At 41.8% G+C, this 26875-nt stretch overlaps 1 protein-coding gene across 2 annotated transcripts in view; it reads right to left on the reverse strand.

Annotated features, from left to right (window-relative positions):
* The window catches only part of NKAIN3 (sodium/potassium transporting ATPase interacting 3), a 195781-nt gene that overhangs the window by 70538 nt on the left and 98368 nt on the right, over positions 1–26875 (reverse strand). For both annotated transcript variants that reach the window (XM_081013667.1, XM_081013668.1), the window contains exon 3: positions 23842–23922. In XM_081013667.1, coding sequence (XP_080869793.1) covers positions 23842–23922 — 81 coding nt within the window. The remainder of the gene's footprint in view (positions 1–23841; positions 23923–26875) is intronic.

The raw sequence follows: 26875 nt of genomic DNA on the forward strand, positions 1-26875 counted from the left end.
TTTTGTACAACATCTCAAAGTCTTGGCAAGATTCCACACTATTCTTGTGCTTTAGGAGGAAGATTCTCTCCATTCTGTTGTACCAGGGAGATGGATCTAAAATGTCAGTTGTTTTAAACTAGCCAAGTGGAAAGAGACAGTGAGGGTATAAGGCAAATCCTCAAAAGCTCTAACATGTCCTTTGAAAATCTCTCAATTTTCCGAAAAAAGAATACTTCTGAGAACTTAAGGGGGGGAAGGTATATTTTATAGGACACTGATTATGAAAAGTACCTTTGTAAGCAAAAGAAGGACTCGTTCAACATAAACACCCAGATGGAAGACGGCAACAATATTTATACACACAGCCATGCGAAGAATCACAGAAAAGATGAACAAGAACAATCACATTTCCTGCAGAGTAAAGTACTCCTGTTTGCACATTTGCTTCTGTGCTCAAACGAGTCCTTTGGTGGATTAGTGATACAGTGTGATCACTGGAAAGAAGAATGAGGAATTTCCAGTCCACTACAATCACTGCAGGATGCTGCTACTATAACACAGGACACTGGTGTTTGGATCACATTATATCTATTCTACTCCAGCTATTCATTTTAAGGCACTAGTTATTAGCCTTTAAAACCTTAAATGGCTTCAGAACAGATCATCTGAAGGACCACTTGTATCAATACAAGCCTGCCTAAGCTTTAAGATAATCATCTGAGGCCCTGCTCCCTGGGCCACTGGTGAGAACTGTGAGATTAGTGTGTACTAGGGGCAGGACCTTTTCTGTGGTAGCACATCTTTGAAATAAGCACTATCCAAGTAATATGTATGACTAGCATTTAGGAGGATTTTAAAGATCTACATTTTCCAATCTGCAACTGGTTAATTTTTGTGCCTTTAACTAAGGTTTCATCTGCCACTCCTTTATTATTTATTTTAATGAATTATGTATTAAATATTGATTGTTGTTTTTATTCTTTTATTATTTATTCTATGAAATATGTTGAAATCCACTTTGTGAAGGTTTTTATTCCCCAGAAATCAAACTGAGAGTAATAATTCTGTACAGTGACATAGGTGTTCTGGAGCACTTTTGAATGCCCTAGGCCAGGCATCCTCAAACTTGGCCATCCAGATGTTTTGGAACTACAACTCCCATCATTCCTAGCTAACAGGACCAGTGGTCAGGGATGGTGGGAATTGTAGTCCCAAAAACATCTGGATGGCTGAGTTTGGGGGTGCCTGCCCTAGGCACTCTAAGGTCTGGTTTAGCATGTTTGACTTTTCCACCTGGGTTACCTGATGTAAAAAGAGCGGTTAAGCTGACTGCCTTGCTTGCAAGATAATCTTGCAATCATGACAACAAATTTACTAAATAGCAACTGTTAAGACCCTCCATGAAAATAATGTTTCCCATTTTCCTGCTCTAAGTTTTAAAAAGCTCCTATGAATAGAAGACACTTTCAGAAAGCTATATGTGAAGCCAACCTACAGCCTTTTGTCTATTGTGTTTCAGGATAATCTCCAAACTGGGAAATTAGAACTATGTTTAGGTCTCAAGGTGCAATAACTAAGCAGAAACTAGACATTAGGTTTCTAAAACTACCAGAGCAAGAAATCAGGAAGCCACATTAAGCCATAAAGTAGTATCTAAATCAGGGACTGAAGCAGGTTGAAGAGTGAGAGCCAGCGAGGAATAACTCACAGGCAGTCAGATGCAGTAAAGAACACATCCTCCGTCCAGCCGCTTAAGCCAGGGATTTGTCACACTGAACTGTTTATTGCCATAACAGTTACATAAAAGGCCTTTAGATAATTTAGAAAGAGATTACTAAACACAGATGCCATGAATCTGAAGCTACACCCTGGATTAACAGGATTTGGAATAAACTAGCCTATTCAGTCACTGCCATTGTACGTCCACATGATAGCTGCACATTAATGCAATAATCCTTGTCATTCTGTTATGGACTAAAGGCATTCAACCTACCCCAAATTTCCCATTTGGGTAAAATCAACAGTGTTGCTGCTGCTCAGAAGTACCAATCTACTACTCATGCTTCCTGAGCCTTGTTCTTTATGCTGCGCAGTCCCTTCCTAAAATCAAAAGTCACTGAAACTAAATACCATCCACTGGAGTGACACTGTATCCATTAACAATCTAGTGCTATAAAGATTCTTCTCACAACAACTATAAATACACTATTTGGCCACTGCTGTGTGAAATGTGAATGATGTTCCTTTGTTGGTGAAGCTTCAGTGATGCAGAATACAGAACTATATCTGATGTCACTGCACAAGAAACCCCACCACCAACAAAAAGAATAGCTGCTTCCACTTCCAAATCTAAAATTACTTTCGCTGTTCCTTTCTCTTAATGATGTCATCATGTAAAGATACATGATCACAAAAGAAAAAAGGACATCTACCGACAAATCAATTTACTGTATTCATTACAAGAAAGATTTCTGCTCATAAATAATTTCAGAACTGCAAAGACACAAAAGAAATAGCAGCAACTTCCACTTATGGTCAAAATAGTTTCTAAACAAGACTGTAAGTAAATCTATAATTAAATAAGAGAGGCCACACACCCCAACCTCAGCTTATGTATCTCCCCCATCCAGCCTGCTTCTGCTCCTCGTCTTCTGGTCCTGGGAGACAATACAGCAGGAGAGGTGGGGGAAGGATGAGGAAGTGTGGAAGCCCTTGACTCAACACCAGCCTGACCTATCTCTCCTTCCTTCTGCACCTGTTCTTTACTCTCCAATCCTGCAGCTTCTTCTGCCTCTGCCTCTATCTTCCTGGCTGTTACAGGCTCCCCCAGATCACTGATCCATTCTCACAAGTCACTCTCCAACCCCATTTTTACAGGTGCCCACTCATCAGTATCCAGCCACCACACTGGCACCACACTGTTAGGATTCATTCCCCGTGCTGCAGTCATGGGATTCTCCAGCCAGTCCCTGACATCCAGAGACCGAGGTCCGAGGTCAAGTTGCGGGGAGGACAATGAGAGGAGCAAAGCTGAATCACAGGCGAAGTGCATATATACTGGGGATTCAAGTTCACAACATGGCAACACAGTCAGTCAAGAACCTGAAATGCAAGCATTGTTCAAGCAACTTTCTGAAGGGATCAAAGGAGCCAACTCCTAGGTGCCAAAGGGGTCTCCTCTCCCAATAAAATATTTGAGGGGGCTGGACTGCCCCAAAGTTGATGGGCATTGCCATTCAAATGGTGTCCCTGAACAACATCATGTGATTGATTATGTGGGGTAGGGCTTGCTTGTGCCCCCCCCCCCCCATATTTTATTCAGGTTGTAATCCCTGGAAGGGATTGCAGGGACTGGAGAAGCCTACTGAGCCCTACCCTAGGCACATCCGGTAGTCATCAGTTATCTGACAAGTTTGGTCTATTCATTTTGCTGGGCATTTTCTTCCACATTATTAGCTGCTAGCAATGCAGGGGTGAAATAAACAGCACTTCAATGTAATGTTGATGTTATCTAGCAGGGCAGCAAGGCACAAAGTTACCTGCAGCTTCCTGTCATTGCATGTAGCTTACCTGCTAACTGTAACCTGTAAGGGATATGGACTGGTGTGTGTCCCCCCCCACCTGAGATGTTAGGGTCCTAATTATATTACTGAATCATAGAATCATTGAGTTGGAAGAGACCACAAGGGCCATCGAGTCCAACCCCCTGCCAAGCAGGAAACACCATCAGAGCACTCCTGACATATGGTTGTCAAGCCTCTGCTTAAAGACCTCCAAAGAAGGAGACTCCACCACACTCCTTGGCAGCAAATTCCACTGTCAAACAGCTCTTACTGTCAGGAAGTTCTTCCTAATGTTTAGGTGGAATCTTCTTTCTTGTAGTTTGGATCCATTGCTCCGTGTCCGCTTCTCTGGAGCAGCAGAAAACAACCTTTCTCCCTCCTCTATGTGACATCCTTTTATATATTTGAACATGGCTATCATATCACCCCTTAACCTCCTCTTCTCCAGGCTAAACATGCCCAGCTCCCTTAGCCGTTCCTCATAAGGCATCATTTCCAGGCCTTTGACCATTTTGGTTGCCCTCCTCTGGACACGTTCCAGTTTGTCACTGTCCTTCTTGAACTGTGGTGCCCAGAACTGGACACAGTACTCCAGGTGAGGTCTGACCAGAGCAGAATACAGTGGCACTATTACTTCCCTTGATCTAAATGCTATACCCCTATTGATGCAGCCCAGAATTGCATTGGCTTTTTTAGCTGCCGCGTCACACTGTTGGCTCATGTCAAGTTTGTGGTCAACCAAGACTCCTAGATCCTTTTCACATGTACTGCTCTCAAGCCAGGTGTCACCCATCTTGTATTTGTGCCTCTCATTTTTTTTGCCCAAGTGCAATACTTTACATTTCTCCCTGTTAAAATTCATCATGTTTGTTTTGGCCCAGTTCTCTAATCTGTCAAGGTCGTTTTGAAGTGTGATCCTGTCCTCTGGGGTGTTAGCCACTACCCCACTACCCACTTCTACCCCACTAACCAGGTCATCAACATTGGTTAGGACCAATGAGTTTGGGGAACATTGGGGGAGGGATGTTTTTAACACAGAGGCCACAAATTACAGCACTGAGGTGATTCCATTTAAAAAGGAATTACAGAATCACACTGATGCTCTGCCATGAAAACAGTCAAGCCCTATTATTCATTTGCTTTACAAAAGACAATGGCAGGATCTCTTAAAATGGTGAATGTTAGAAGATTATGGTAATTTTTTCAAGAGAGATTTATTTTATTTCTGCTTCACTCTTTGGATTCTTCATGAACAATTCAGACTTTCAAGAGGGGACTTTTAAAAAGATGTGGCACTCTTTTATCATGCAAATATGAATGCAAAATGTGAATAGGAATTAAACCACAGGTTACACAGAAAATAAAGGGAAAACATATCAAAGTTGCTCTGAAAAGCCCACTTCTCCCCAGGGAAATTAAACTTGCAAATATATTCCCTTTTCTTTTTAAACAGACTTTTTCCTATGTGTGCAGGTGGTGGTGGGAAGTAACTAAAGGTATTCAAATGCAGATTCAGTTCAAAAATATACATCTTATTGGAGACTATATGCACTGCATGCCTTTAATGTAGTTCAAAGGCTCAATTAAGACAGTGCAAGGAAACAAAGGAACAGCTCTTTTAATAGAAACTGCTCCTGCAGAGAACAAAATATAGATGGTCCATCTAAAAAGGTAAGGCAATGTACAACCTAAAAGAACCATCAAAGTCTTTATTTTGAAACACCCCAGTGTGAGTGATGAGAATGCAGAAAGCAATTGCTAAACATGTGTGTGACATTCAGCTATCAGCATTTTTTTAAACCCCCACCCACCCACCCAACAACATACCAAACACCTTGCCTGTCTTCCTGCTGACATATCCTGTCTTCTCAAATCAATACAGTGGTACCTCAGGTTACAGACACTTCAGGTTACAGACTCCACTAACCCAGAAATAGTACCTCAGGCTAAGAACTTTGCTTCAGGATGAGAACAGAAACCACACGGTGGCAGCGGGAGGCCCCATTAGCTAAAGTGGTACCTCGGGTTAAGAACAGTTTCAGGTTAAGAACGGACCTCCAGAATGAATTAAGTTCTTAACCTGAGGTACCACTGTACTGCAATGGGCACAGCAATGACATGTACAGAAGTTTATTGATGATCAACAAAGAAAAATCAATCGTTCAGATAGCAGCCTGTTACAGCTTCCACACACACTCAATTAGAAGCCTTTTGCTCAGAGACACCAGAATGAGAATAACATACAGTGCTAAAACATTTAAATAAAAGCACCTGGAAAGGGGAGAATCCATCCCTACTGTTGGATATCCTTATAAAGGGTGTGTGTAGGGGGAAATTATTGCAGCCAAAGCCTCTAGTGTTGAATCTTCATTGACACAGACAAAGCAAAGGCAAGGACCCTGCAAGCATAGGATCAAAGTCCATAAGGACTGGAGAGTTTATTAGAGGCAAGGTCCCTCAGAGAACAAATGGAAGGCTGCAAATCTATCTATATCCTGGAATATATGAGTCCTCTTTTCCTGAAAGGAGCTGCTCTACAAGAAACCCATTTTACTTAGAGCCATGTGTGCAAATTATAATTAACTAAAGTTGATTGTGGCACAACATTAACTGACACTCATTCTTTTTCTCTAACAACCACTGATGTTCAGTCATTCATTAAGTCCCAGGGTGCAAGAGTGTTTGGTTACTATTCTTTAGCTCTGTGCCACCCTTAGTATATAAATTCATGTGGCAAAGTTATTAATCCTGGAACATATTCTAAACCATCATCAGATTCTAAAATGATTAGGTAGAATCCTATTGGCACCAAAGCCACAGAAGTTTACCCTAATCAAAGAGGGGGGATTTTTGTCAATTCCCATTCCCCTCACCCAAAAAACATTTTGGGAGTTTTGGGAGACCTTCTGTTTGTAGAAGAACACCAACTGAATACAGCCCATTTATTTTGAATTATAGTAAAAACACAAATCAATGAGGTTTCAAAAACAAACAAACTGGCTTTTAAAACACAATCAGGAAGACTATATGTTTTATGAGGCTTTATGTTTTATGAAATAGTTGTGCTTGCTGCATCTGTACTAGGTTCACAATCAAGATTCCCGCTATGAACAGCAGACATGCTTCCTTAAGCACTTGTGCACATGTATTGGGGGGGTGTTAAGGGAGGGGTAGTACCTCTGCTGGAGGACACATTCTGCTCCTTCTGGGGTAGTTTGTCCACCTTTGGTCCCCACCCTGCACTCAACGCTCACTGGTGGCTACTAGAAGCTGTCAACATGCAACAGTGGCCACACTCTGGGAATGGCTTTGATGGGCTGGCTAAACCAGGGGACGGTAGCCAATGGGTCTCAAACCTTTGGTGAGTTAGGGCCTTTCCCTGAATGCAAAGTCAGACTCTGGCAGATTGAGTGGACGAGGCCAGCAGTGGGTCCAATATAAAGAAGGCAGCTTCTGCATGTGCTGCAAAGGGAAGTGAGGGATGGATGGGGCTTGTCCACCTGGGAAGGTAGGTAGCTCACCTAGGAGAAGGAAAATGCAGATCCTAAACCTCCATTGCCTTGAAGAATATCTTTGGGAGGACAAAAGGCTAAGGAGTAAGCTCTACACAAATCCAGAGTGGAATCCCTAAAATGATTGGATGGTTGTGCGGCTCCTTCCAGCAATTCCTGCAGCCAAGCTGGTGCCAAAAGTATTGCTCTGCTTTCCTTAGGACTACAGCAGTGAGGCCAAAAAGGGGGATCTTGTCTCCTGGGCAGCCCAGGACCTCCTCACACACTCCGCAGGCTTGCGCTCTAGGGAGGTCACTTCGGTGGTGCTAACACAGAGGCACACTCCATTATGTTTCAAGACTGACGGATGCCAATGCAACAATATGTACTGGGAAGCTGTGGTGACAGTTAGCACTAAGCCTCTCACAGAACCATTGCATGTATTTGTAACCAATTTACGTGTTAGTTGACTTCAATCTGTGTATTATTATTTTTTAAGCCATGTTCATGAGAGTACTATGTCCTACATTAAGGGATGCAAGTGGCGCTGTGGTCTAAACCACTGAGCCTCTTGGGCTTGCCGATCAGAATCCCCGTGATGGAGTGAACTCCCATTGCTCTGTCCCAGCTCCTGCCAACCTAGCAGTTCGAAAGCATGCCAACACAAATAGATAAATAGGTACCACTGCAGTGGGAAGGTAAACGGCATTTCTTTGCTCTTTGGTTTCCGTCATGGTGTCCTGTTGCACCAGAAGCGGTTTAGTCATGCTGGCCACATGACCCAGAAACCTGTCTGTGGACAAATACCAGCTACCTCAGCCTGAAAGCAAGATGAGCGCCACAACTCCATAGTTGCATTTGCCTGGACTTAACCATCCTGGGGTCCTTTTATGTCCCACATTACTTATCTGAGAACATTTACTTCTTACTTCTTCTCTATCAGCAATTATTACTGTGTGTGTATTCCTGTTATTTGTTTGTGCAGTCATAAATTTTTTATGCAGTGTTTGTTTGGCTGCCAAAGTAGATTAATTGAAAAGCGCTGTCACTTCTTCCCATTCAGTCACATTCATTATTCTATCTGCTGCTTTATTGCCTACTAAATACTGGCTGATTATGACGTTTTTCAACTGATTTAAGTATTCTAATCTGGCGTTGCTGCTGTGGAGGAAGAATTATTAAAAGGACTGGGGACTACACAAGAAAAAAAAATCTGTCTGTTTCCTATATGAGACTAAGACTGACGTACATTTGCTCATAGTAAGTCATCTGACTGACACATAACTGGTAACCTAGTTATTATTTCCTAGACAGGCAGGCATCATCTATGTAGCAGAATCTATTATGTATATTTCCCAGAGTTGAATCAACAGCGTATGAACACAAGCACACTTACTTCTCTGTAGCTTTTGGCTTGGATTTGCAAGTATATTTGTGAAAGCCTAAAACAAGCATGTATACATGTGGAAAGGGAGCACTCCAAATTTTCATAGATTTTCCATTTCTGCTACACACAGCGTGTCCTGCTACTATAGCATATCTCTTTGAAGCATTATTTCACAGCTTCCTTTAGCTGGACAAAAGTCCACCCAGCACTTCAGCTGAATTCCCCCTAGGTTTTGGGATTCCAGAAGGGCTTTATCTCTGAACACAGAGAAGTAGATTTCAGATGTGTATAGAGATCTCTGTAATGAGCAAGCATGGTAACAAAGTTTCCCACTCCAATTTGGGGACCCAACACATCTCCACATGGGGGGCATGTCTTAGGACTCAGCTATAAAGCTGCAAATAAAAAGTTATAAGTGTGTTTTAAGTGCAATACACAATGTGACACTAGATGGCGACGGTGAGCCTTATGGAAAATTCAATGTATTTTTTAAAATGCCTTTTAAAAAAGCACCATAGTTATATAGGAGGCAAGTGTATTAATGCTTATCTGTCCAGAACTGTTAAATCTTATGCAGAGTTTCGGGAATTTTGGCTATTAGTCCACACATGCATTTTGACTTCTCCTACCTTTTCTCTCTCTGCCCTACTCCCGGCAAAAAAAAAAAAAAATCTGCTTCAGAATTTTCTCCAACTTTCTGAAGCAGATTTTGAGAGTATGAAGAGGCTGCAAGGAAAGGAAGAGATAGTGGAGTTCTGCTGTGCAAACAGAAGTTTGTTGCATGAGTAGAACAGCAGTGCTGGATACAACCAATTGTTGTTCCGAATGTCAGTATTGATCCAGGCATTCTGGAGAAACCAGTTTCTCAAGCTCCCTGGGACATGGACACTGCAGTGCTACAGGCACCTGGAAAGGACAAAGAAGGCATCCCATAGGGTGCCCTTGCTGCTGTCCCACCATCCCTGGTCTCACAGAACACAGCATGATGGAATTTTTGACTTTGACATACGGCTTGGAAAAAGCAAGTCATCACAAACTTTCTTGTACAACAGTTTCATTTTCTGAGCTCACTTCCAAATCAACCGAAATTGGTCCATCACTACAACATTGCACTAACTGCAAATTTACCTGTTCTCACCTATTAAATATTGGATGGCATGAGACAACTTATTTATACATCACAAAGGAGCAGGTTCTGCACGCCTAGATCTATTCCTAGCTCAGCTCTCTAATTATTTCCTCTTGTTTTCATTTTTACATTGAGATCAAAAGGAATCAAAAATTGGTTTCTTATTTCTGCCAGATACAATTTAAAAGGTTTCTGGGATTTTTACCAGGAGACTGAAGCTTTTAAGAAGTATGTCTGACAGTTAGTCTTCTAAACTCTGAGATTTTTTCTTTAAACTGTCCACACAGCTCAGGTTAATGGTCCCTTCTCTCTCTTATTACTACACCCCACAAACTCAGTTCTTATAGCTTTGACAAATCCAATGACATTTCTCATCTGTTAACATGGGAATAACTTTTCCACTATGTTAGCATGGCAGGGCAGGGCAGACAGTTCCAGTAATCAGTTTTGGCACTTACAAAAGAGCCTCTTACAGACAGTTTCAGGCTGCTTTCTCAGATGACATGAAGTCTCGCTTTAGCTTTAAATTTAAGGTTGTGCTACAGATCACTGAAGCTTTAAAAAAATTACTTTACACTCTCTGTGGAGGTCAGTTTCCTTGGATATTTCCCCCAAAATGTGGAACTGAAATAAGGGTAACAATGTCCAAATCCCCCCAACAAGATGAAAATTAAAGGTTATCTGGATCATTTCCCAATCACCTTCATAATGAAGTGGGTCATGATATTCCTAGCTTCACTGAACTGCTACTTAGGTTTAGTTTGAGACTGCAATGGTTTGCTCATTTTAGAATTGGAAATTATTAGGGGGAGTAAGATATCCAGGTTTGAGTGATTAGACTTGCATGACAAAATGGGCCTTACTATGTACATTCAAAATGTCCCTGCTGTAGGCAACACTGAACTAAATGGACCAATGGTTTCAATGAGTATAATGGTTCTAACACTGTTTACTGTTTAAATAAGTTGGAGCACTTCAATAAATCCTATGGGACAAGTTAAGAGCTACTTTTAGGGTTTTAACCAAAACTGTGCAGCACAAATGCAACTGTGAGATGCAATAGTAAGCCTGGACACGACTTTTTCTTTCCAGTACCAGAAATAGACTGAGGATAGCGCCTGTGGCTGGGAAGGCCTAGTTTCCAATTCCATTAATAATTAACTTTATCACCAGCAGCCACTTCCCATTTTCTGACAAGAAGTCTGTAAAATCTCGTTCTTTATCAGCTCCAGATGATAAAATGTTCCCTATAGCCAAGGAAGAATGATGCAAGCCTCCTCATTTTTCAAAATTGCAATGGCATTTCTAAAAAGAAAAAAACCTGAGAAATAGACATGGAAACCTAGTTGTGGGGAGGCAATGGAGCAGTTAGACATTGTTCTTCTCTTTAGAAATCTCCTGCTATTACTGATTCACAAAGGCAAGAAAGATGGTGTTATCATGTTTAAAGCTCCATGGAAAGAAAAACATATCACTGTAAATGCATCCAGACATTAATATGCCCCCTTCATAAGACAAGTGTGCTAGTCATTAGAAACGATGTAGAATCTGGCAACCAACAAGAGAGATTACAATTCATATGGATGTGCGAAAATAATCGGTGCCAACCAATTGCCCTGATATTTTCAAGAAAAATACCGTATGTTCCGGCGTATAAGACGACTTTTTAACCCAGGAAAATCACCCCAAAAGTCGGGGGTCATCTTATACGCCGGGTATACATGGAGCCACCTGTTGGGAAGGAGGAGAGGGAGCCAGTGAACAGAGGCGGCCCTTCTGCCGTCGCTCCTCCTTCCTCCCCACGGAAGGGGACGCAGCCTCCTGTGACGCAGCATGAGGCCCCGCCTCTTCCATACCAGCACAGCGCGTGTTTGTTGGCCGCTGCTCTCTCCTCACTGTGGAAAGTCCTTCCGAGCGTGGTGCTCATCCGCCCGCCCACCTGCTGCTACCGTCGTGGGAGCTGGATCTGGCTTCCGCCGCGGCCACGCAGGGTTTCGCTCAAAGCCTGCCATGGCAAGGTGGTACGCAGCTTTGGCCGCGCTCCAAGGAGCTGGGCATCCCCACAGGTGAGGGCGGTGGAGGGCAAGGCGGCCGCTCACGGCCTTTTCCCGGAGGGAGGGAGGGAGCCGGGCCTCCCTCCCTCCGGGTGGCGGGTTTCAGTTTCATTCCGCCCACTAAACGCCTCGGGCTGCTACTGCCGCGACAGCAGAGGCAGCGGAGGGGTGTGCGCTCTGCCTCTGGCGGCGCTTGATGGGTGGCCAAACTCTATAATTTAACAGCAAAAGTTGGAGGGTCGTCTTATACGCCCAGTCGCCTAATACGCTGGAACATACGGTAGTTTGAGGGAATCTCATTATTGCTTCAGTATTCTCCAAAATGTACTGGGTCATGCTCTAATTTGGACCTTTTAAGTGACAGATTACAATCCTAAAAGTACACTAGATTAGAGAGTAACTCCTACTGAATTGATGATTCCCATCAGTGACTGCTTAAACACCTTTCAGGGGAAAAGAGTCATCCTACCACAAAATAGGATTAAGGATAGAATACCCTGAACACAGTGTCAGAAGTGAACACATAGAAATGCACTAAAACGATGGGCAAAGAGACCCTGTGTTATCTTCAAGAAGAGACCCCATCACTTTCTACTGAGCTATTTATTTATGGTGTGTCAACGTATGGTTCAGAGCCTCCTAAAGCAGTCTTCTGGCTTCTGCGTCTTCCCCTTTAGTCTACAGTTGACATGTGGGGTCAAAAGACATCAAGGTTACAATTCTAAGCATATTTCACCTGTTTTCCTTCCTTTCATATTCTTTCCGCTTGTGTAAAAAAATTTTCCCTTCCTTGCCAGCTCTCCTTGTGTGGGTGTGTGGGATATTGCTTTTTATTATTGCATTTTGTATTTTGTGTTTTTATGTTGTAAACCGCCCTGTGATCTTCGGGTGAAGGGCAGCATATAAGTTTAATATTTATTTAAGTAGACTCCTACTCTGTCGTTGTTGTTGTTGTTAGAATTTATATACTGCCCTATACCCAGCGGTGTCAGGGCGGTTCACAGAAAGAATAAAATCAAACTATAAAACCACAAAATACATAATCAAAATAAAAACAACCCCCCTCCAAAAAAACCCCCACATTTTAAAAGGGCATAGGATGTCGATCAAATCAACCAAAGGCCTGGTTAAAAAGGAACATTTTCCCCTGGTGCCTAAAGGTGTATAACAAAGGCGCCAGACGAACATCTCTGGGGAGAGCATTCCACAGACGGGGAGCCACTACAGAAAAGACCCCACCCAATGTTCTCACGTTGCCACCCTCTGACCTCTCGAGGAGGAGGCACACAAAGAAGGGCCTCAGAAGATGATCTCAGGGTCCGGGTAGGTTCATATGGAAAGAGGCAGTCCTTGAGGTATTGTAGTCCTGAGCCATTTAAGGCTTTATAGGTCAAAACCAGCACTGTGAATTGAGCCTGGAAGCTAACTGGTAGCCAGTGCAGTCAGACCAGGATCGGTGTAATATGCTCAAACCATCTTGCTCTGGTGAGCAACATGGCTGCTGAATTCTGCACTAGCTGAAGTTTCAAAACCGTCTTCAGATGCAGCCCTACGTATCATTGCAGTAATCTAACCTTGAGGTTACCAGAGCACAGACAACAGTAGTTAGGCTGTCCCTGTCCAGATAGGGGCATAGCTAGGCCACCAGCCGAAGCTGATGGAAGGCACTCTGGGCCACTGAGGCCACCTGAGCCTCAAGCGACAGCAAAGGATACAGGAGTACCCCCAAGCTACAAACCTGCTCCTTCAGAGGAAGTGTAACTCCATCAAGAGCAGGCAACCTCCCACCCATCCTGTCTAGGGAACCACCCACTAACAGCGCCTCAGTCTTATCTGGATTGAATTTCAGTTTGTTGGCTCTCATCCAGTCCATTACCTGCAGATGTAAAGGAGAAATAGAGCTGAGTGTCATCAGCATACTGCTGACAACATACTCCAAACCTCCCAATAACCCCACCCAGCTGTTTCATGTAGATGTTAAACAACGTAGGGGATAGGACTGAGCCCTGCAGAACCCCACACTGAAGGTTCCATGGGGCTGAAAAGCATTCCCCAAGCAACACCATCTGGGAATGACCATCCAAGTAGGACTGGAAACACCGCAAAGTGGTGCCACCCACCTCTAGTTCTGACACTTGCTCCAGGAGGATACCATGGTTAATGGTATCGAAAACCAATGAGAGGTCAAGGAGAATTTACAGGGAAGTTTCCCTTGTCTCTCTCTTGACAGAGGTCATCATACAGGGCGACCAAAGCAGTTTCTGTGCCAAAACTGGGCCTAAAGCCCGATTGAAATGGATCCAGAAAATCAGTTTCTTTCAACAGCGCCTGGATCTGGTCTACTATCATTCGCTCCAGACCCTTGCTCAGGAAAGGGAGATTAGCAACTGGCCGGTAGTCAGTTAGGTTTTCCGAATTCTTAAGGAGTGGTTTTACCACTGCCTCCTTCGAACAGGCAGGGACCACCCCCTCTCATAAAGAGGCATTGGTCACCTGCCTGGTCCAGTCAGCTGTTCCCTCCCTGCTGGTTTTCATCAGCCAAGAGGGGCAAGGGTCTAGAGCGCAAGTGGTTGCCCTAACTGATCCGAGCACCTTGTCCACATCCTTGAGCTTTACCAACTGAAACTCATCCAACACAACAGGACTAGACTGTGCTCTGGACACCCCATGAGATTCATCTGCTATAACAGCAGAGTCAAGGTCTTGGTGGATGCAAGCAATTATATCCTCAAAATGCTTTACAAACAAGTCACAGCAAGGTACCGTTGGTTCTACCACCTCATTTAGGCCAGCATGTAAAAGACCCTGTACAACTTTGGCCAGCCCTTCTCAGGTAGCTTACAGTTAGGGATGTTGGAGAATTCTCAAACAGAAACAGGAGTGGCAGTGACATTGTCGTACGCACAAAGATGGAAAGACACAGCCCTACCTACTATGGAGGAATGCTTGATAAAATTATTGGACTTAGCTGAGATGTAAAAGTTAACATGCTTAATCAGAGAAAAATCTTTTTGACATTTATTAAGGATTGGAAACTTCATATGGACTTTTTGCGTGAAAGAGAAAATGAACTTGTAATATGTGGATCTAAAGATTGAAAAAATATTAGCTTATAGAAAATAGGACAGTTGGCTGTCAAGGAGTGAACAAGTTACTATATTTAGCTGACAGATGGAGAATCAGAAGTCTTTTCATCTTCCTTTTCTCCCTCGCTCCTTTTTCTTTTTTTACTTTTCTCCTCTTTCCTCAATTTTGAAAGTATTTCTTTTATTCAGGTGTATTATAAAAATATATTTTGTATTGGATATAAACTTTTGTATATCTTGTGGTTTCCAGCAACTAGCATTTAGAAAGGAACTGCTGCTGACTGAGGAAGTAGAGCATATCCATCAGGGACAGTAGTTATTAAATGATTACGTGAATAATTGCATAATTAATCACATTTGTTTCTGGCATAGTGGACAGTGAGATAAAAAAAAAAAAAGCTGTAATTTGATACACACCTAGTTCAACACATGGTGATAACAGAAAAACCTGAAAACAGGATGGAACCTTGCCATGTAGCAGGGAAAAGCCAGCTACCGTAATTCCTATTTGCAGTTGCAGCACTTTCTCCAAGTTTAGTAAAAATCAATGGTGTGGCAAATTCACTGGGCAGAATCAGTGGCAACTTGTGAGCTTGTCGTTTTCATTCTAAAGAAAGAGCTATGTAGTCTATATTTCCTTTGGGCGGATCACTGCAAATGTGTGTGCTGAAACTTGATCTGGGAGGAGTTCCGTGCATGTACTTGGCCACTTTCAATCTGACATGCTGGAGAACCTGGCATGGACTTGCTGTCCTTTACATCTATCTGTCCCTATATCTATCTATCTATCTATCTATCTATCTATCTATCTATCTATCATCTATCTATCATCATCATCTATCTATCTTTACTACCACATGCTGAGCTGGTTATAAGAGGCCCTTAGCCCCGCAGTTATCAGAACGAGTTGATGTATGGCTGCTTGGTAATACAATCTTTTAAAAAAGGAGGGTATTAACATTTCATAAAATAGGATAGCAACTGCCAAGCCAATGAAATGAGCACTCAGCTGTTAGGTATGATTGTCACTTAAATATATCCTTTTTAAGTCACACGATAAGCATCTAATAGCATATCACTCCAGATGAGAGTAGTGGCAATTTCTCTGCTGTTACTTATATATGGCTTTCCCCCTTGCTTGTGACAGGAAGGAATGTGCTATTACATTCCAGTACGTCAGATTATTATCATTTTTGTGAACGTATAAAATATCATAAGTAACATTTATTTCACACCATATGCTGAGTTTTATCATGGTTCTATTTTAACAATAAAACACAGAGTAAAGATGTTAAAGAAGGCATTAAAACAGAGGTGGGAAAACTCAGACTTGAGGGTCAAATGCAGCCTCCCCCAGCCCCCTGGCCCTCCCCCAGCCCCTGGGAGTCTCCCCAGGCCATACCCCTCCCTGGTTCTGGTCCACACCCTTATTCCTGGGAAATAAAATATTGCTCAAAGGGATTGTACAATAAAGGAATTTCCTTTGGGGATTTCCAGATAAAAAGAGAAATGGCAACAACAAACATTTGGGATCATCAAAGGGAGTGTTAAAGCAATGTTTATCCACTGAGGCATAGTAGCAGAACTCCAGGCATTTTCACTCTGGATTTGGGTGCAAACAGCATAGTTGCAGAAGGAAGATGTTACAAGGGGACAAAAATACAAAGTGTGTGTATTTTTCAATCCTGAAAAAAGCAATGTACAGCCTTTAAGACTTTTTAATTTTAAGACATATGGTATAAATGGCGGGGTGCGGTGGGAAAAACAGACGAGGGACAAGCAAATGATGAAGCAAAGCTATGACAGAGAAAGGATGGTCATGTGCTCAACCTCTAAAAGTCACAGGCAGAAAAACTGGATCATTTTCAAAGACTAGATGTTAACCAGCAGGGGCAGACTTTGGTCTTTCAAATTTCAGAGGTGCCCTGTGCAAGGCCAAAGTTTGGCACCCCCTTAGTTCTTGCCTTCCGCTTAATTCACTATGTCATAGTTGCAATGCCCTGTGATGCCCTGTAGGTGTGGTGCTCAGTGTGGCAGAACAGTCATGCTGCCCTAAATCCACCTCTGTAACCAGGAGATTTCTACCTTAGAGTCTCCAGTGCCCACAAATCCCCACTGAAAGCTCCACTTCCAATATGCCATCCCTTCCCATCATGAAGCAGTCCCAAGGCAATTGAGGAGGCAAATTCTGCCTAGCCTTCAGACAACATTTCCCGCTATCTGCCTATCTATATTTCATCCCTACATGGAACATACCCACACCCATTTTTGTTGAATATAAATCCTGCAGAAATAAATTCCTATTGATTCCTTTTTTTAAAAAAGATGCTATGGCTCAACGATGAGCAAACATCACACTAAGAGGAAAGCAAGTTGCTACATGTACAGAAATGATATCTTTTGCCTTTTTCTGTTTGTTTCTTTTGTTTTGTTTTCTCACCCTTTTCTTCAGGTTATTTTTTTATCGTTTCTGAATTGTAGTGAACATGTGACCCTGTGAACAAAAAGACTGAAAACTGAGGACCACCCACAGAAAAAGAAAAAAGAGTTACCACAGCTCAAGCTTCTCTGAAGGTCACATGGAAACTGTCTTGCATTCCAGCAGTGGGGCAGGCTGTACTTTTTCAGGTTTTAGGGACGTGCATTCTGCATGTGTTAGACAGCACTCTCAGCAGCTATTACTTTAAAACTTTCGGGACACTGAAAGCAACTTTTGGGCCTGAATCCTGGCTCCAAGACAGACATGGAGGCAAATGTGATTTATATGGCTCTCTAGCTTGCATAAAGCTGCTAAGTGTTAATTTATCCAAACCCAAAACTCATGAGCAGTTGCTTACCATGTGCCAATAGCAGTTTAACACCACATCTTTCACGCAGTGAGAATTCTGAATCTCTAAAATGTGAATATCTTTAGGCTTACATATCCAAGCATTAAAAGCACCACTTTGGTTTGAATTGCAGTCATCAAAAATCCTTGATTCAGAAGTCATAGTGAGGTAATAAAACATGACATTACATAAGATGGCCTGATAAATCAAGGATGCTGTACATACTGCAGTGGAGAAAGAAATACACTGAAAGGGCTTGTATTCTATACAGCATCAATGAAGTTAGTTGGACTTGACACAAGTTCAAAAAGGGTTCTACGGACGCAGGAGCATTCAGCTGGCTATCTAAGTAAACTTTATAACAGCAGAGAGACAGACACGTTTTACTGTATTGGTTTCTTAGATTTCAGAAAAATGCTCTTCTTATCAGGTGAGAATCTCATGATCCTGCCAACAAGTATCTTTCCTCCTCCAGAAGCTGGAGCTCACTTTGATGTGCAAAGTGTCAACCGCAGGGGTGTGTGGGTGTATTCACCTTTTGGGGGCCCACTTCTGTATTATTGCTTTTTTCAACTGAATAAGAGGCACTTATTGGCAAAAGAGTGTTACATCTGGGAAAACAGGGTCAGTTAGGATCCTGGATGCAACACAGTGACAGGTGCTGGCTGGAGCATTTTCTCTCACTCACAAGGAGAGCTGTTGCTCCAGCAGAGTACAGAAGCTTTTTGATGGCTGGTTCTGCAGCCACCCCTAGCAGGAACCATCAATCTCAGAGGGTCATGGTCTATATCTCCAGCCATTGTATTCTATACCATAGGGATAATGAAGCATGTATTCAGTGGCTATGTACATGCCATACATTGCCATGATTCTCTGATGTTCCCCAAAGAATCATGGAAGCTGTAGTTTATCCCTTACAGGACTGCAATTCCAAGCATCCTTACACCAGCAGACTTAATTCTGTTTGCACATACCCCACTTAATACTATATTGAATTCCACCAATAATTTTTATCCACTTCACTCTTATATGCCTACAATATTTACCATGAAATTTAAGAAAAAGAGTTTCAACACTTAGTAATGAAATGCAGTAGGTGGCTGGCCCGTGCCATTCCAGATTTTGTCGGACTCAACTACCATTGGTCCCAGTAAGCAGAGCCAATAGTCAGGCATGATGGGAGTTGTCTTGCAACATCTGGAAAGCCAAAGGTATATAAACCTGTTGACACTGAACTGTGATTTCCTAGAAATTGCATGACTCGAGCTTAAAATTAAATTGAATGATTCAACTCTTACTTACTTTAATTTTAAGTTGAATGAATTCTGTGCATTCCAAGTGGACCTGATTTTGCCATAACCTCAAGTTACTGCTATGTGTATTTTGTGCTGTGTAATAAACAGTTCCTTCAAACAAACAAAAAACACATTGCCTGGTGACAGAATGTGGAGTGATCTATGTGAAGCAAGTCAACACCAAACCCAGAATTTAGTTTGGAAACTAATCTGGCTACAGAAATCATTGTAAAGCTTGTTGTATATGATCCCATTTAAAGAATCATTATCGAGACTAGTGTCTTTACATATAAAGCAACTAGAAAGGTGCTGCATGAGTTTAAGTGGAGTTGATTTTTGATAACCTAAAAATAAATTAATCCTGAGCATTATTTCTAGAAAGACAGGTTGAGATAAAAGCAGTATATATTGTTGTGGTGCCAGCTGTCTGAAACACTTACTATCAAACTTCTGGCATATCCTTAGAACAGTGTTGATATTTAAGAAATATGTTATTGTACTTAGGAGATGTAAAATGTCAGTGCTGTAGCATATACCACCACATCACATGAATGCCAAAAGAGACCACATGCAATTTCCTTTGAAAATGCAAATCTGCATACACACATACTTCAACTTCTGCGTTTGGCTTTTAACAAGCAAAAAAATAAAACTGAAGCTCAGCTTAAAAAAAATAAAAAATCCACTAAACTTTATATGCTCTCTCCAACTCCAGATCTCTCTTAACAGCTTTTCAGAATGACAGTTTAAATCAAGAAAATGTCACACATTGTATAGTAACAGCCCTAATCTTTCCTGTAAATTGCTGCTTGTGGTTTTCAAAAACATAGGAAATTGCTGGCAATTGACAATGTGTCGCACTGCAAGGATAACTTGACTTTTGCACATTTAAACAAAACAGTCTTAAATTATTCATGCATATCATTCAACACTTAGGCAATTCTCAGAATCATTGATTTCAGAAACCTTGAGCCTTCCTTTTAAACTAGACTCTCTTCTCCTTCTGCACTCAATAAATAAAAGAAATTCAAAACATTTCAGGGCTCACTCATCATATTTATGTGGTCAATTTTACAACAACCCTAACAATTATAAGAGGGCACAATAAGGGAGGTTTTGTTTAAGTGCCAACCTCAAATGGGAGAAGAGTCTCAAGAAGCAAGCATTTTACAAGTGGGTTTCCACCTGAATTTTAAAGAATACAAAAGCCAAAGGCATCTATTGCGGTATCCAACAAAGGCCATTCATTTCATTTTAAATAGGGTTTGAATAGGAGCTGCAGATAATTGTATCACACATACTTTCTTTATCTTAACTGTAAGATATATCTGCAAAATGTGCACTCTCGTTCCTTGGAGGTTTTTGAGCAGAGGTTGAATCTGACAGGTATGCATTAGCTGAGATTCCTGCATTGCAGGGGGTTATACTAGATGACCCTTGGGGTCCCTTCCAAATCTACAATTCTATGATTATATAGTACAAAAGTATTTAGGATTGGCTGAAATATGTTTTGGACAACACTCAACAGCAAGGAAGTAAGGCAGAGCTGCATTCAAAAGCAACATCCCTGCTTTGAGTTCTCCCTCTGCTGGCATAGGTACCCACAGAGATTTTTCCCAGGAGGTGGAGTGGTAAAAACTGTGAAAGGGTAACTAGCACAACAGAATAGGTCTATCCTTTCTGGTCAACCTGGTAAAAGACTGGTGATGGGGCATGAACATACCTGGCCTCTGGGAAACTTTCATCCCAGGTCTACTTCTCAGTTGATTCTCAATAGGTAGAACTGCTAAGAGAGGCAGATTTAGGGTAGTGTGACTGGTTCCACCATACTGCGTGTCAAGCCTAGGGAGCACTGCAAGGTGCCACAACTATGATGTAAGTGAATTGAGCAGGATGGAAGGTGACAGGTGGGGTGGCAGCAGTGGTGGAATGTGTGTGGGGGGTACAAGGGTGGTTGCCCAGGGTGCAAAATTGTTTGGGGCACAAAATGTCAACACTTGGTGCTGCCTCAATATAGCTGTAAACATCCGTTGCTGGGTTTCATTGAAAATGGCTTCTCCATGAGAACCAAGAAATGACCTCTCCAGACATTGGAATGACTCCTCTTTTCTTATCTCTGTGGCTGCAATCTCCTGGGTGACACAGACGCTGTTAGGCAGTTGAATGTGCATGCATATTTCCCTCCCACCCTCCCTCACCTCCACACAGCCCTGGGCACTAGCAACCCATGTTAAATTTTGACCTTCTGAAGACCGAAGTTCACCCCTGCTGCTATCCATCTACAGATAGATCCTGAATCCAGGTAATGTTTTTCTATCCACCATCGAAACCCTCAGTTCTTTCCCTTGCAGTTGCAGAATGGGATACTGTGGTATAATAAAAGAAAATGAATTTCCTACTTAAAACAATATTGCTGTTTTATGATCCTGTTTTTATGCAATTCTATGAAACCACTGTAAATGTCACCTGGGAAAATACAAAACTATTTTTGGCACCATCTGGAAAGGCTTTCTAATTAAGTCCTCAGGAATGCAGTTGTATAAGTGAAGCATACCTACAAAAAGTTATTATGAAGCTTGTAGGGAGTGGAGAAAGACTTTGAGGGACTCTTGTTCCATACCATAGGCAACCAGTTGAGCCATGGGCTGGATGCACCTCATGTGGCCTCGCCATCTTGCTCACAGCAGCCCCACCTGACTTAGCCTCTCCACTAGTTAGATATTTTCTAATGCCTAACTGCAGCGTGAGGTTGTTTTAAGGAGGGTGGGGTCGCTGCTGGGACAGGAAGGGTTAAGCATCCACATACTGTGTGCAGTGACTGCATGTGGGGAGGGGAGATATGCTGGGGGTGGAGGTGCAATGTGTGTGGGTTTGCGTGTGGTGTAGCACGCCCATTCTTGTTTTGACCTCACTCACCACTAGCCCAGCAGCATCATAGTCTGCAACACTGAAACAGATGCAAGCTGGCATCTCTGATAGTAAGCCTGGTTGAGAATGGAGGCAATGATTGAGATTGGAGGAAATGAGGTGACTTTCGGCTTCTGAAACTCAACCATCTCTTTCCATCACCACTCTTGGTCCTGCATTGTCTGGTTATACAGTATATACTTCTAGCTCAGTCATTGGTTTAGCCTCACCAGTCTGTTTTGTTTGAAATAATAGTAAAAACATAACCTCACCTCTTCCCAAACTCATTAACTATCAGTGATAGCAGAGCATTACAAAGCTTTGTTTAAAAAAACCTAGCATGCTGGTCTGTTCTTGTTCCACTGAGGAGCCGACAGGGCAAGGCAGCAAGGGAGGTCGGCTACTGCAGCACCATGGACAGTTCCTAGTGAGCAACTTGCTCTACCTAGATCAGAACTGTAGAGGCCTTTTGAGACATGCACATATTAACACCTTTCCCACTTTGAAGTTTTCATACCTTATTGCCAAACTACAGATTGAACTCTGACAACTTCTGAAAACAGAACTCTGGTTGTGCATGCACGGAACAAGCATAAAATCTCCCCTCAGCATTGGATCTTGCCTAAAAAGTTTATATTTTCAATACAAACCAAAAATCATGCAAATTGTCTGAAACAGAAAGGGGTGAATATAATAAAGAACATCAGAAAGAAAGGCTAACTCAGATATCTTGGAGACTTTTGCTCCAAAATGAAATTTATAATCAAAACTGTGGTGTAATAAAAGAAAATGAAGTTTTACTTTGAAAGTCTACCTTGAAAAAAACAGACTAAAAACAAAAAACGCTGTAGAAAAAATGATCAGACTAACAATAAACCTTCAGGACCAGAAATACAAATACACCAAAACAACACCTGGATATTATTTAGGTATGATGATTAAAATAGTCAGAAAACCCAGAATGAACTTTATTACCATGAAATACTATAGGACTTGTGGGGTCTATGATGTAGCTGAAAGATTAGGAAAAACCACATGAGCAGAAGAAAAGAAACAGAGGACCCACCAGGTCAGCTGACATTGTGTGTGTAAGAAACTTGCATAGATATTTTAATGCTTTAGACACCGCTTAGAACAAGTTCTTCTCTGTTACTATGCCATGTACTTGCCGATTTCATTAAATATATACACATTTACTTTTTTATTAGAATTCTTCTGTGCCAAAGGTTCATTCACACTCACCCTGCCCACCCACTCCCATGCTACTGAATAGGTGACAGAATAATTCTTGGGATTTATATTAACATTTCCTTTTCAGTTTGTTTATTATTAACTTAAAAAGACTACTGTATTTCCTTTATTGGGCATTCTCAGAGGCCTATTCAAACTACTGAGCTAATGGGAGATGGTTTGGATTTTGTAAAAAAAAGCTTTGGGGGTGGGGTCCCTGTACCCCGAGCAGTTACACATTCTGAAAGTAAAAGATACTGCTGTTAACTCTCCAGGAAACCAAAATAACATGTAGGCTCTTATGTGTGATTTTTATTTAATATCGTGAAATAGAAATAGAATTATAGTCATGAAATAGCATTAGGCTGTTTTTGCATAATGGTGCTCCAAACAGCTGTTGGTACTTGTTTTCATGCTGTTATGTGTTAAAATGCTACACTATTTAAAATGTTACTTATATATTTAAAACATTTTTAGCCCACTCTTATTTGCAAAATGCAATTCCAGAGTGACCAATAACCAGTGCTATTTTTCTAGGAAAAAAAGGTGCCAGAACTCACAATGAACACCTCTCTTATAATACAATGGCACCCACCTGAGAGGTGCCAGAACTGAGTTCCGTTGAATTCCAGCTGAAAAGAAAGCCCTGTTAGTAACTAATATGTTTCCCGTGTCCAGCTGCACTCAGTGATCACCCTCTACAAGAAAAAATAGATGAGGCAGCCCAAACATTTACTATAAGAGACAGACTGGCAAATGATCAGCAAAGCAACCCAATGATGTCTGATGGTTTTGTTTTGTTTTTTAAAAAGAATATTCCTTCTGTAATGTTATTATCAAAACATCATTGTCCTATCCTCCCCAAAACCAGGATTTACATGGAACCTACCTTAGAAAGCCCACCTACTTCCAAATAGAAGCAGATAATGAAAACATTCCATGTGACCCAGATAGCAGTCCATACCGAGTACTAGGGTGGAGAAAAAGAGAAAAAGAGAAGATGAAAACACTGTACACAAGGTGTAGATCAATAATATAAAAAGATCAATAGGTACAGCACTTCTGGGAACCATGAGCAGGAGATTTCTCTTGGCAGAAAGCCCCTAGAACTGTAGCCAATTGCAAATCCAATATTCTTTCCTTCTGTAACGAAACACAAGGAAAAGCTAGATTTATTATTTATGGTGCTAGATTAACCTATTGACACCAGTAAATTCCAAAACGTTGAGTGATTTACAGTTTTTGTATTCTACCTTTTCCTCTTCACAATGTATCTGTACATAGAAATGCACTGAAATAATCGCAATACAGTCAAACCTCAGATCCCGAATGCCTCCGTTTTAGAATGTTTCGGCTCCCAAAAGCCGAAAACCCAGAAGTAGATGCTCCAGTTTTCGAACATTTTTCAGAAGCCGAACATTCGACGTGGCTTCCGCTTGAGTGCAGGAAGCTCCTGTAACCAATTGGAAGCCACATCTCAGTTGTCAAACATTTTGGAAGCTGAATGGACTTCTGGAAAGGGTTACATTTGACAACCGAGGTTTGATTGTATAGCCTTATTCTGCTAAATGGCCTGAAAAGTTGGGAATCAGATGCTGGGATAAATTTTGCTAAAGAATTGCCAGCATTAGATTACACTAACTTCAAATCACATGGAGAACATATGTGCAGATATAAAAGTGCAAATAAAAAAAGGGGGGAGCCTGAATTTTGGTTGGTTGTATCTTTTATATCCTACCATATCATGAGTGTTTATTATAGCAAGGCATCCATCCATCCATATATGCCTGAAGGCTGGAGGGAGGAAGTTACAGGTGAAAAAAATGCTTGGTAGAAGTGAGGGATGCTACACTTGGAACCACAGAAACTATCATTGGAAAACACAGGCTGCACTTAGATATCGAAAAGTGCTTTTGATCTTATTTTGTGCTGGTTTGCAAAATTCAAAGTTAATTTGCAGGACAGAAAGCATTGTCAATGGAAAATCTTTGTTGTATAATAGGAATGGTTTGGTGCAAACAATCCAAATGTACTAGTTCAGAAGCAGTGAAGCAAGGTCGAAAAAACATCCAAATGCATAATGTAATGAAATGATAGCTTCATGGTGCTCAGTGATCACATCCTCTGCACATTCAAGTGAAGCTGTGAACCAAATCAACATACAGTTGGGGACTCTACCCCCCCCCCAAAAGCATAGCGACTCTGTGTGCATTTAGGAATCTGTTCACAAGCCAGTTGAAAGCACAATGGCTTGAGCTTGCAGCCAAGAGGTGCAATCCCACTCCACCCTCCACATGTGATGATAGACATTTAAAAAGTAGCAGGTGGATTTAACCTTGTTAAAAGGTAAAGGGACCCCTGACCATTAGGTCCAGTCATGGATGACTCTGGGATTGCGGCACTCATCTCACTTCATTGGCCGAGGGAGCCAGCGTACAGCTTCTGGGTCATGTGGCCAGCATGACTAATTTGCTTCTGGCGAACTAGAGCAGCACACGGAAACACCATTTAACTTCCCGCTGGAGCAGTACCTATTTATCTACTTGCACTTCGTGCTTTTGAGCTGCTAGATTGGCAGGAAATCAGAAATATCTGATAGGAAATCAAGAACTCATATAGTAGGACTATGCCAATTGTAGACTATGCAGGGAGCATCAGAGTGTGTGGAATTCTGTGGAGCGGCTGATAAGAAATCTATCCAGTCACACTGTCTTTGTAGCTGTTCAATCAGTCGTTGCCTTCAGCAAAGCACCGAGAATGCCAGCTCCAGGCTCATATACCTTCAAAATGCCTTTTACAATAATCCCTGACCCAGTCTAGCTCGGCTTGTGATTGACCAGGGAAATTACAGGACAAGACAATAAGACAGAAAATTCCTCAAAATCACTTTTTCCACAGAAAAGCTCTGCCTTATCAAACATATTTTTGAACTCAGTGTGGAATTGCCTTTCTTGTTGCTCTCCGCTGTCCAAGCTGGCTTAAATCCAAGTAATCTGGTTTCACTCCTTGTACGTATTGCAGTTATTACTCCCAAAAGATTTGGTTTCTTTCCCGCCCTAATCTAACTCTTTCTCTGTAGGCATTTATATTACATACATTCCGACTTTGCAAGAGCACACTAGGTAGCATAAAATTATCTATGCAAATATTAAATCCCTCTGTGCTCCCCTGGAGGGAAAACATGTCCTATTTTCATTTCTTGGAGAAACGTGTAAATTGATTTTATTTCATTCCCCCACCCCCCCGGACTATATTTGGCCAATTTTAGCTATGTGAAGCATCACTTCACAGATGTAAAACACCAGTGGTACTAAGAGAAAACTGAGCAAATACACTCTTATCATCCTTAATCAGTAACAGCTTGGGAATCTCCCATGCTATGAGAAAATGTGGAAGGAATATAAAAAAATTTTTGAACTGAAAAGCACTTTCTTGACACAGCTGAAGCCTTGCCATATATCAAACAAAGAAATTGGCGGGGGGGGGGTAGTTTTGCAAAAGTGTGCTTGTAGGATAATTACAGGTGAAACTTGGAAAATTAGAATATCGTGGAAAAGTTCATTTATTTCAGTAATTCAACTTAAAAGGTGAAACTAATATATGAGATAGACTCACGACACGCAAAGCGAGATATGTCAAGCCTTTATTTGTTATAATTGTGATGATCATGGTGCACAGCTGATGAAAACCCCAAATTAACAATCTCAGAAATTTAGAATATTAAATGGAATCAGCAAAACAAGGATCGCAAGTAGAGCAATATTGGCCCTCTGAGAAGTAGAAGCATGCATATGTACTCAGTACTTGGTTTGGGCCCCTTTTGCATCAATTACTGCCTCAATGCAGCGTGGCATGGATGCTATCAGCCTGTGGCACTGCTGAGGTGTTATGGAAGACCAGGAAGCTTCAATAGCAGCCTTTAG

The sequence above is a fragment of the Podarcis pityusensis genome (assembly GCF_964106645.2).
Source record: "Podarcis pityusensis genome assembly, chromosome: 7".
NCBI classification, from domain to species: Eukaryota; Metazoa; Chordata; class Lepidosauria; order Squamata; family Lacertidae; genus Podarcis; species Podarcis pityusensis.